General features: G+C 39.9%; 1 protein-coding gene across 1 annotated transcript in view; it reads left to right on the top strand.

The window, feature by feature from the left end:
• The window catches only part of NCAM1 (neural cell adhesion molecule 1), a 1088618-nt gene that overhangs the window by 1015772 nt on the left and 60068 nt on the right, over positions 1 to 12778 (top strand). The window contains exon 22 of the mRNA XM_044079459.1: positions 4861 to 5622. Coding sequence (XP_043935394.1) covers positions 4861 to 5622 — 762 coding nt within the window. The remainder of the gene's footprint in view (positions 1 to 4860; positions 5623 to 12778) is intronic.

The raw sequence follows: 12778 nt of genomic DNA on the forward strand, positions 1-12778 counted from the left end.
AAGCAATTCACTACTACTGAATACATTATTACATAATTATAGATTAGACGTTAAGGCAATTATTGTATTAAAACAAAAGGGATATAACATATCACAGCAATAAGTACAAAAATAGCAAAATGATTTACAGTAAGTCTTAACCCAATACCATCTTTATCAAAATAACTGGCCGTCATAAAGGTTTGGATCAGACACTACAGAGAGCTTAGTCATGCTGTGTAAGTCGCGTAGAATCATAAAATGTAGCCACCTTCACATTGAATTGTATTCTGCAGGAAGGCTGCTGGACATGAGCATATTCCTGAATGGTTGCAGTTAATAGACAAGGATACTTGATTTCTATTTTTTCAGGAAATACTGTAGAAGTAGAATTCCAGAGTTTGGACTGAGTAATGGAAAAGCATGAGAAATTTATTGAGTTTGACATTGTAGTCCAGAAAACTCATTTACCGTAACATGTACTAATTTTTATATTTACTATTTGCCAGAACTCATTGTGCTGTATTGTGCATTCTCAGCATAGAATTTTTTTGATGTTTCTTGTATGTTGATGCACTAAAAAATATAATAGTAATGACTAATGACCAAAGTTTGCACTTCAACACTTTAAGCCATCAGAGGTAAAATCCATAAAATTTCAGTTGCTTTAGTAATAGATAATCTACGTCTTTAATAGGTAATAGTGTCATAGTTTTAGTGTCCTGTGCTGCACAAAACAACACAGTTACTGAAAAACTGTATTGTTCTAAAACAAAACCTGACTTTAATCAGTAGTTCAGAGAGGACAGAATTTTAATGCAGTACCACAAACAAAATTACTTATGTACGAACATATGTATATAAGAAGTAACACAACTCTTAAAAGCTACCAGAATAATTTATGAAAGTTGTCTTTTAGAAGATGCATGTGTACTCATCTACATTTTCACACAATTTACACATCTTTACTTTTGTGTCAGCATTATGCAGTGTGTGGTGTGTGTGTGTGTGTGTGTGTGTGTGTGTGTGTGTGTGTGTGTGTGTGTGTGTGTGTGTGTGTGTGTGTGTGTGTGAGTGTCTTTGGGAGGAGTTGCATCTGCATTCTATCCAGCTGTTTGTCAGTGACTGAAGGTGCAGCTTTTACCAGTTTACCTGTGCCACTGAGTTGCAAATCTTGACTGATCTTCAAATCTGACATGAATTTACACCACTGCGCAAACAATTCTGTTGTTAACTTGCAAGTCACATGCCAAAGTGGAAGGAATATACCACAGTGGTAAAGGCTAGACTGGTGCACAAAATATTTACATGCAGCAGTGCTCTTGCCTTCCTGATAGTGGTCAAAATGTTGCCCATAATTGTATTAATTGTAAGCATATGTACACACCAAGCAAGCGGGGAAAAAAAATTAAATGAAATGTGTCACTGACTAAGCAAATAAACATAAAATGACCTTACTGAACAGCGACACAGCATGTGAGCACACAGAAATATGGTGTGTGAGCAAGTAATTACTGCAGTCATGCCAGCACCAAAATGGTGACCCAGTTTCTGCTAGATATTCCACCATCAGAGGTGCTGCCGAAGGAATGATAGGTGTGCCCATCCTGGGAAAAAGGGGGAGGAGGATGTACTTGGAAACACCCTGTGGTTGATCTCCGGTAGAGATTGGATATGCATGGGAGATGTATTCAGGAGGAAGAGCATTGGATGAATTGCTGTGGAGACAGGAATATATGTCAACACACCTGCTACTTGTCTGCCCTGCGACATTACAGGTGGGCATTAGGGGAGTGAATGTAGAGTGTAGTAAAAAAATTCCTCCTAAGCAGCAATATGACGTTACCGCTGGGTGCCTCGGTCTTCTCACTGGCCCAGAAAATGGGTTGGCAAAAGTCTGGTGGACGTTGGTCAGGTTTGGTAGATCAGATGAATGAGGAGAGCCTCTGGGAGAGTAGCCTATAGTCATCTGGGGGGGGGGGGGGAGAAATCATCTAAATTATATGAAATACTTCACCAGACTATAGAATGTGAGCAGGAACTCAATGAAATTGCATTAGACAGCAACACAATGGTACTCCTTGTGTTGCTGTTGTTACAGCTACTAAATACTAATATATGGGATGCCAGGGATCCACCAGTAAAGATAGGCATTCATTAGAAGGAAAAATAAACTTGCACTACTTTGTGCCCCATGCTAATAGCTTTGCAAACCCTTTGCATGTTGTTATCCTAGATACTGATGCATAGTTAAAAAGATGGTTAAAAGGGTTTGACTTCTGTACATATATATTGTTGTAATAACACATTTCTGACCGGGTGTGGTCAGCACCAGCTGTTCTGTCTGTATCCCTTGTATAATGATTAATAATCACAGACAATACAAGCTTCCAAAAATCCAACTAAAACATTAATAATAAATGCAGTGCTAAATGGAAGTATCTTTTAAGGAACTGATCATTGAAGTTGCACGATAAGCTTTACCATGGTAGTGCGTATAAGCAGTAAATGATTGAAGTTACATAAAATACAGTGCAGGGTACTGTATAAGCTGTCCTTTTTATAGCTGCTGAGTACTGAATTACGGAAGTAATGCAAAGTGTTGTACTTGCTAAAGAAATAACTGCCGATTCTTTTTATTGCTGACGCTTAAGGTATAGTTGAATGTTAGCAGTAAAGTTGGCTGTGCTTATTGATATCGGTACAGTTGTAGAAATTTCTCTGTTGTAAAGATCGTTTTAATGTTCAAAGAAAGTTGTTCTTTATGTACCTTTGTCACTATTGTTGATTCTTGGAACTGTCTGACTGTCTTTCCTGAGCCATATGTAGCAAGGTTTGACCTTGTGTTTTTTCTGATGCTTATAGAAAGTGTGCTGAAAGTCTGGTCTAATTCTCAAAAAAAGTTTTTCCTGCTTTTTACTTGTCCTCTCCCAGGCAGAAACTTTAATTTAGTGGCTGAGTTGCTGGTACAACAAATGTAGATATGGAGGATGTAGTAAACAAAATTTTGTCTCATTTGCAGCTTTAATGCCTTAGCTCATTAGGGTACACAACTGTCAGCAAGGCATATTGCAGCTACATGAAATGCTGAAAGAATGTCGGTTACAGGGTAAAATGTGTTTGTTTAAAGTGGATATTGGTCAGTTGTACTACACATTGTGTGTGCATTTGCTGTTAAAATATGCAGCATTTGTTGTGTAGCTTGGGTATAAGATGCGGCATACTAATCAGACATTTGTGGAACTGCCAGGTGTACCTGTGGATGATTTTTGAGTTAACCGTTTCTGAACTTATGGATGTCTGCCAAAGCAGCTATATCCCATATGTTTGTGCCAAACTGTGTTTTTAAGTGAGAAGTTAGTAACTCTTAATAGTCAATGAGTTAATATGCATGTTAGAAGGAATATAGACTACAAATTAATGTTCAGTTGTTTAGCTTTTCCAACAGGCAGCTTTACTAGAGTGATTTCCTTACTTGTTTGATAAGATTGCATTCGCTGCTCCTTGAAAGTTCCATTTGATCTGTAGTTACATAGTTCACTACAAATTAACATTCTGCATTTTCTGAAACACTTGAACTCTTGTCTGAAAAAGCAGCATTGTTGGAAAAAGATTAGAAGGCAGCTATCATCTACTGATAGTTTAAGCTTTTTTCCACCATAAGGACTTCTAGTAATTTAACTGGCAGCCGTAAGGTTTTGTGGCTCTAAGGACTATCACATCTTGTTTTAGCACTGCATTTCGGCCTGATTTACTTCATTATGAAATAGCAGCTGTCAGTCAGATGGCTAATCCTACATATGTAGGAAATCATTACCAAAATATCAACCTTCTGCTGAATAGTCAGTGTTTTTTTTTCTTGCAGATATTCAGTTATATTTGTCTCTTTAAATTTATTCATCTTCCAAGAGAAGAACATCATTCATTTAATGCTTATCGTATGTGACTTCACATCCGGTATTGTTGATTTGTTGTGTATCTCTACCAGAAGTCCCGTGAAGTGGTATTTGTGTGCCTGTATGCGTTTACACAGCTGTTAAGTTTTTTATGTGTGTGTGTGTGTGTGTGTGTGTGTGTGTGTGTGTGTGTGTGTGTGTGTGTGTATGACTGTGTAGCATATCTGCACACAATGTGGTTAAACACATTTGTGATTACTTGTACTAATATAATCTGATGAATTTTTAAATAACCAGTAGTAATATAAATCTGGAAGTTCAGGTGCTGCTGTATCAGGGAGTGGATGAGAAATTTATTGTGTTGGTGAAGTCATGTTCAGCTTTTGTAGCTCTGTCTGCATCTCATACCATCCATCTATCCATTCATTATGTAACTTGCTGTACGCCTGTCTAGAACAAAAATGTATTTGGTCCACCTTTTTGATTCTGATGAGTAGGATAAATAGAATATAGAATAGTTGCCCATTCAAGGTAGTTTTTATAATGTACTCAGAAAAGAAAATGCTGTTCAGGTACATCAGGTATTAAAATTCAATGTTACATAAAATAAAAATGTAATGTTTTTCTGTATTTCCTTCTGCTTTGCCTACCTTTCAGTGGTGCCACAGCATTAACAAGTGAAGCATTTTAACAAATGGTGACTTACTGTACTGAAAATATGTCACATAACCTTGAACTGGCTAATGTTAAGAATGGATGAAACGTGTATGTATGTGGACAATAAACTGACTTGTGACTTGCTTTTTCATTTCCTAAATAACCAAGTTTGCTTGCTACCAGTTGTAAGAAGGATTTCCTGCTTCTGCTTTAATGTTTAACATCACGCACTTATAACATGCTGCATGCTGTATGACTGGTTGGTTTTGCTTGTTTCTGTCACTGTTCCTTTACTGTCTGTTCTCTTCTACTCCTGTCGCCCTCACAGGCATCCTTCTGATACCACAGCTACTGTTGAGGATGCTCTCCCATCTGCTACTACGGTCACAACTAACTCTGAAGCTGTTACTGAAACCTTTGCTACTGCTCAAAACAGTCCCACCAGTGAGACCACCACTCTGTCCTCCAGCATTGCCCCTGCAGCTCATGAGTCCAATTCAATTCCAGCTCCTCAGGTCAGCTCACCCAAAGCAGCAGCAGCAGTTTCTGCTCCTTCAAAACAAGCCGCATCTGCCTCAGAAACAGCAGCCAAGGATGGTCCCCTAGTGGATCTGAGTGACACCCCAGCTACTACTTACAGCCCAGCTTCAAATGTTTTAACTGGTTTAAGCCAGAGCCCCACCACTGCTGCCACTGCAACTGAGGCTTCCAAGGCCCCTGTCAACAGTAAGCCTGCTGCTACCACCCAACCAGCATCAGACCCCAAGCAAACTAAGCGAGATGAGCCGAGCACCAAAAGTCCAGAAAAGGAGACTGAGAAGCCCACTGCAGCGAAGAGCCAAACAGAAGCCGTTAAGAATCCAGCCAGTCCGAAGACCGAGGCTGCCTCGGACAGCAGCACAAATCCCTCCCAGGGCGAGGACTTTCAAATGGACGGTGGGACCTTCAAGACATCAGACATTGACCTTGCAAAGGATGTTTTTGCGGCTCTTGGCACTACTGCTCCTGCCTCTGTGGCTAGTGGTCAGGCTGCTGAGCCTGCTTCTTCCGCTACAGATGTCACTGTTTCACCTGCTCCAGCGAAGAACGAGTAGGGCTTTCTAATGCTGTGATGGTGGTGGTAGTGATAGTGGTTATGGTGATTGTGATTGTATTGTGTGTTTCGTGCACTTGTGCTGTGTTGTGCCTTTGTTTATACTTTTACTAATCTCTGGGTTTCTGCTTGAAAATTTGGCAGCTAACAAATAACTTTTTAAATCAAATACATCATGAGTGGAATATATACGTACCGCAAAAATACTGAATATACTGTGTTGCAAAAGGGTAAAAAAAAACACAATGCTCAATGTTGCCTGTTTTACTGATTTTCTCATCTCATTTCTCCAGATATATCTGTAGAAAAATCAACATTACGTTTAACTTTTGTTTTTCACTGTGTACCCATTTTTATCTGTTTTGCAAAAAGTAGACAGATCTAACACCAATGACCCTGCTGGCTGACTTTGTGATTGGGTCTGTCCCTTTATTTTCAGTTTGGCTTCCTTTTTGCAATAAGAGATCACACTTGTTTGGGCCAAACCAAGATATTTTTTTCCACATGAGAAGAACATGCTTACCACTCAATTTACAGTTTCTTTTCTGCCTCTTGCAAAGGACTTGTACCAGTTTTGATTTACATCATGGGAAGATTTCCATGATCGGTGCCTAAAGCACTTAAGCGTTCAGAGATTTCTTTGGCCTCGGATAATGAGCCAAGACACAGAATTGTCTCTTCTGCCTGGGAGAGGGAGGAGAATGAAGTGAAGTACTGCCATGTCTAGACAGGGTCCCACAAATGTAGGAGAAAGAACCTCCTGCATACTTTTATACCAGGAGAATGGTGATGGTTGAATTACCCAGTATGAGAAAAGTCCAATGCTGATTTCTAGGTCCTTGCTGGAACACGTTTGGGAGGTTAAAGAAAGAAGTAGGTATCAGGAACACAGACACACACCCACCAGTTTTTTTTTTTAATGGCCCTGCTTTCATCTTGTGTCATGACTTCACTGCTGACTAGTTAAAGCTTAAGATAAGACTGGCTTGTCCCCAATTTCAGCAGATGGCAAGAGGTGCACTCCTAGCTACTTACAGGGGTATTGGTACCTCCATTTCCCTGGTTGATTGGCCTGATCAAACCAGTGATTTTCCTGATCATGGGGAATGGCCCCTTGGGTCACCTGGCTTTTAGCCCTGTGATTGCATTTGGAGGGGTTGGGGCCAAGAAATGGTCTCTTAATTTCTCCCAAGGTCTTTTAGGGCCTTGTGGCTCAAGGTAGGGAAGATCCACTGGATCCTCCACACTTAAGACTTGCAAGTCAGGCCATAAACATCACACATTTGTTTGTTTGTTGTAGGTTAGAGAGCCATCACTAAAGACCACTTAGATTCTTACAAAGCCATGGACAACCATTTTTACAACTCTGAACTCCTGTCTCTGAAAAGGCTTCTGCTCTGAGACTACGCCATCTTTGCAGAATTCTTAGGATGTACCCAGACTGTACTGCTCAAAGGGCAAGGGCACATAGGAGTGTCCTCCACAGTCCAACTTACTGCTGCTGAAGAGGAAGGCAAAATTCAAGTCCTTCCTGGAGCCCAGCATCTTCATCAAGCAAATTGGGTTGTTTTGGTGACCCTTCAGGGGGTCATGCCTCTGGTGCTGCAAGATGCCTAGTTGGTGCAGCTGGATATGATGGACTCCCCCTGTGACATCATCTGAAATCAGCACAGGAGTTCCATTCATTTCAGCTTGGGTCAGTATTACTTTGAATAAAGTGCTGCCATTTAGATTTTCTTCTGTTTTTAAAATGTTTACAATGGCGTTAATCATGCTTATTGAAATTTGCAGAATGTGTATTATATGCTCCTGTACCTGGAGACCTGGTGACTCCAAAAAGGATCTCCCATGGGGCAGTCTTAGAATGAATACTGTTATGGCTACATTCCATGAAGTGGCCACAGAATGGGAGACTCCATTCCTGACCTCATTTGAAAAGATTGCATTTACTTGTGTTGCATTTGAAACACTTCACTGCTGGTTATTTCTGTCCATAAATTTGCCTAGAAGATGAACTTGGCAGCCTGGGTGAGGACACAGCAGACATCTCAAGGTCAAATCTTCTTACACCTTCTGAGCTTGATAGCTGCTTTGATCTTCATGGTGATGTTTGCATGCTTGAAGGTGTGGGTGTTACAGGGAACTGTGAGGTGCCAGAAACCACAGATTCTGCATGTGTTCACTAGTGTTCTGTTTCTGTTAAAACTCCTGTTGCTAGCTTTGGAGTGGTAGATATTGCAGTCCAGCCTTCAAGTTGGCCTTCTTTTCATGTGTTCAAGCAAGTTGCATGTGTGGATACTGGATTCTTTATTGGGTTTGGCAATTACCTTATCTTCTCTGCAGAGTAAGGAAAGGAGATGTTCTTCGTGTTTCACTGTTGCAGTCATCACATTTGGGTTATCCTGCCATGGGGTAGCACTCAGTCAGCCCAAATACCAAAGGCTTAGTATTTCTGCGTCGGTTGCTGTTGCTCCAGGACTGACGTCAGGTCATCAGTGGTATAAAAACAGGCAGCCGACACCATTATGTCAGTCATTCTTGCCGAGGAGCCCGAAGCAGAAACAGTTTGCATGAGTGCCGGTCAGCTGCTACCTGAGTTTTCGTTTCCGAATTGAAGCTGAAGTCTTCTAAACTAAGTACCCTGTTGGGGATCCTTTTTTCTTGCTCTAACCAATATCAGAAAAAGTTAACAATTGCTAGTCAGCTTCACAGCAGGGGCAGAGGGAAGGCCATTTCTAAACAAACAATCTCCAAATGGCTAGCACACTGCATCCATTTGTGTTACAAACAGCAGGGGAAACTGCCCCCAAAGGGGGTCAGGACACATTCCACCAGGGCAACCCCCACTTCTGCAGCTTTTCTCAGAGGGGGTCCCCACCAGGGACATCCTGGAGGCTGCAACATGAACTTCTGTTCATACCTTCACCAAGCATTACCACCTGCCTATCTTCTCCAAATCCAGGGAAGGCTTTACCACCGCACTCTTGCAGGGCATCATAGCCAGCCTCCAGTCTTCTTGACTGCCTCCACCCTTTTCTTCAGCTTTGGGAATCAACCCAAATGTGATGACTGTAACAGTGAAACATGAAGAACATAGTACAGTTGTGTACACTTACCATAAATGTAGATGTTTGAGTGTATTCACTGTTGCAGTCCTGGTTTCCCTCCCTCCATCCCCCTTGTCTCTCTCTCTCTCTCTGTCTTATCCTCTCTCCTTACAGGTAATTTTTGGTATTTACTTTCTACTGGTGGTGTTCTTCCACCATAACCTAGCTCCCTATTTGGGGGCTCCTGACAGGGCAAGAAAAATAGATGTAATGGCATCGGCTGCCTGTATTTATACCACTGATGACCTGATGTCAGTCCTGGAGCAACAGCAACCGATGCAGAAATACTAAGCCTCTGGTATTCGGGCCGACTCAGAGATACCCCTGGCAGGATAACCCAAATGTGATGACTGCAACATTGAATACACTTGAACATCTACATTTACGGTAAGTGTATACAACTGTACTTTACTCCTTCCCAGATAGTCTCTATATCAGCTGCCCAGAGCTCCATGCAGTATGGGGCTTCTCTTTATAAAAATGTCTGGAAATACATCTATTGTAAGTTATCTAAACAGCCAAATACATGCAGTCATACCCTCTTTTGTATGGGGGGACAGATGGGATCAGAGGTGACTTGTCCTAGTTTATGGTCATCACAGGGACTGCAGCCATGGGAGCATTCATTGTAGTCTTGCTGCCTGGGAGCTTCCTGAATGGCCAACACCTTGGTAGTGACTCTCACCATGTGGTAGTGTTCAACAGACAGGGGGTGGCACTTCCCCAGTAGCTCACATCCTTGGTGAAATAAACATGATTGCAGCCTCCCTGATATGTGTCTTTAGTCGATTGTTCAGCTGTGGAGTCAGAAGCCATGTGTGGTCGAGACCTTTTGATAGTGGAATATTCAGAGAAGAGCCTATTCACCACTTGAGAAAATATGGTTCTTCCCTTCTTTTGTTCAGTATATGAGTCAGAGCAGTTGTAGTGGATTGTTTCTCCATCCAGTTGTGATGATCATTCTTGTATGCTTTTACTACAGACACTTTGGTTCCACTTTTCATTGAAAATTTCAGTACAGTGTCCAGAATTTATTCTCATTGCCCTCTGTTAGCCATGAATTGTGTAGTTTGTCCCATGTGATGTAAGAAACTGTGTGATATATAGTCAGGGATCTCACACCACAAGTTCCAGGCCAGATTAATTCACTCAGTTTACTCATGAAATTCAATATAATATGACACAAAAAGAATGTGTCACTTTAAAACATTTAAGGGATAGAAAGGAACTTGTATTTAAGCCTGCAGATAAGGGGGGGGGGCAACTAGTAATAATGCATTACAATCAGTATGTAAATATCTGTTTACAGCTTCTAGAAAATGACAAAATCTATGATAAAGTAGGTTTCTTAACTTATCAGGTGATGGTTAGAAACTATGAAGAATTAATAAACAAAGGGGTTAGACTAAAATAAAAATAAGTTTTTAAGTAAAAGCAGTGAGTTGGCAAAGTTTTTTTTTTTGTGTGCCTAAAATTCATAAAAGCAAGGTTAACCCTCCAGGTCTTCCCATTGTATCTGCCTGCAATTATGTAACCCATAATTTGGGATTTTTGTTAAAAAAGTGATACAATTACCTTCATATATCAAAGAGAGTTTTGATTTATTGGATAAAGCAAAATAGTATGGCAGAAGAACATGTTTTTAATAGTGACAGATGTAGTTAGCCTATACACCAATATAAAACATAGTGATAGCATAGAAGCTGTAGATTTTTTTCTGGGGAAAAGCCCAAGTACACAGTATATTATAGAACTGACATTATTCTGTTTGGAAAATAATATATTTGAATTTGATGGCTCTCTGTATCATCAGAAGTGTGGGACAGCTATGGGGGCAGCTTTTGCCCCCACATATGCTAATTTATTTATGTGTTCTCTATGAACATCTATATGTGTATAGGAATGACTTTTTTAGAAAATATGTTAATTTTTACAGGTACATTGATGATTTGATTTTTGTGTGCAAGGGGGGCTATGGAGAGGTGGAAAAGTTTGTTCAAGAACTGCAAGTGGACAGGTTTGAGATCAGATTTGATGGGTTACAAAAAGGAGACAGTAATTTATCTGGATATTACAATAGAAGGGCAAGAAGATGGTAAATTTAAAACTAAAATATTTAGAAAAATGGAACAACCAAGCTTTATGTTGCATGGAACTAGTTGTCACCCCCCCCCCACACACACACACACACACAGTATCTCTTCCATTCCTTATGGGGTAATGGTTATGGTTAAACGTTTGTGCATTGACAGAAAGGAATGTGAGAAGCAAGTTCAAAATACAGATAACATGTTTATAGAATGGGGCTATGTGCCAGAGAAAGTATGGTTGGGGTATAATAAAGTAATGAACAAAAAAGTGAATAAAGCACAGAACATAATAATGCAGGAAAAGAATGTCGATGAAAAGGAAAATTAGTTATATTTTGCGTCTAAATGTACTATTTTTTCTAACATTTTAGAGAAAACAGGTATTACTGGTATTACTGGTTCTATATACAGAAAGAAAAATCCTGCCTAAAAAATGTTAAACTTTGTTTTTCTTATAAAAGAGGCAGGAGTCTAAAGGATATGTTAGTACATGGAAAATTTGAGAGACCAAAAAATATAGAAAATAATATAGTGAGATATGGAACTTTTCCGTGTTGCAGTTGCACAGTATGCAAACACATAGTTGATAGTTTTGAAAGCATTAATGGAAAAAAAAATTGATAGAAGAGGCAGGTTCACTTGCAATAGTGAAAAAATTATATATAGTTTAAAATGTCCTTATGGACTTTTTATATTGGAGAAAGCAAGAGAAATGTTACTGCAAGATTAAAATAAGCACATAAGGGACATCAAGAAGCAAAGATTTCAGAGTCCTGTAGCTATGCACTTTAAGGAACACCATAATGGAGACCCACAGGGGTTGCAGGCAACTGTTTTAGAACAAGTGAATACTAGGTTTAGTACTGATGAAAAAATTAAGGAACATTTAAGAAGGAAGGAAGCAATATTTATTTTAAAATATGATACAATGTTTCCAAGAGGTTTGAATACGAAATTCTCTTGGAAGTATTTAATGTAAGAAGGTTAAAAAATATATTAAAAGTTAGCCTTTTTAGTTGGCTTTCTTAGTGAATTCTTAATTGGATGATTATTTAATTGATTAAATGCATGTATTTAAGTGATTACCAGCAGAAAGATGTACTCTGAAAAGGATTTTCTGAAAGCCTAGGCACCAGAGAAGTGTTATTTGCTCTTATTTTTTTACTGCAGAAGTTATTTTTTTATTTTAATAAATCAGTCTGTGTACTAAACTGAGTGATTTCATCTGGTCTGGAACTTGTGGTGTGAGATTTGGTTTGTTCTGCAGTGTGGTGCTTCATATAGTCAGGGATATTCACCACAAGGCAGAGGCAATAGCCAGCTTCACTTCTAGGCTTAATACTTGCATATCCTGTCTCCTGCTGAGTCTCTAGGTTTGGGGGTCATAAGTGGTTGAAGTTGCCCCAAGTCCTTCCAGCTAACAGACGTATTCTGCCTAGTAGAAGAGGTTCTACCTTAGGATAATGTGTGTATTTAAATTATTTCTACCCATCATGACCTTGCGGAAGGGCAAGATTATAACTCAGCCTCCAGCCCGTGCTGGACATTTGCCTAAAAGGATTTTACATCTCCACTTAGTTTTATTGAACTTCTTCATTCCAAGGGATATGAGCTTCATGATTTACAGTCATTCCAGTCCCCTCATTCAGTTCCACTGGTTCCATAACACTGAAGGTTATTTCTTGGAAAATGCCCCACCACCAAAAAAAATAAAAGCTGTCCTTGAGCTAAGTCTGTAACTCTGCAGACAGCTTGATCCACCTTGATGGAGTCACTTTTGGTGGCTCTGAGGTATTCAATGAGGAACTCAAACAGGGCAGTTTTCCCAAATGTGTACCCTTCCCATCCCAACTTGAAAGAAGTGGCCTTAGTCCCTCCATTGTTCTCCTGCCCTCAGCTGTCTCATCCTTTGCCAGGACTGTTAATCAATCCCAAGTCATTCTGGGTTGTAATCAG

The sequence above is a fragment of the Protopterus annectens genome, chromosome 8.part0, assembly GCF_019279795.1.
Source record: "Protopterus annectens isolate FY-2018-M chromosome 8.part0, PAN1.0, whole genome shotgun sequence".
NCBI lineage: Eukaryota > Metazoa > Chordata > Ceratodontiformes > Protopteridae > Protopterus > Protopterus annectens.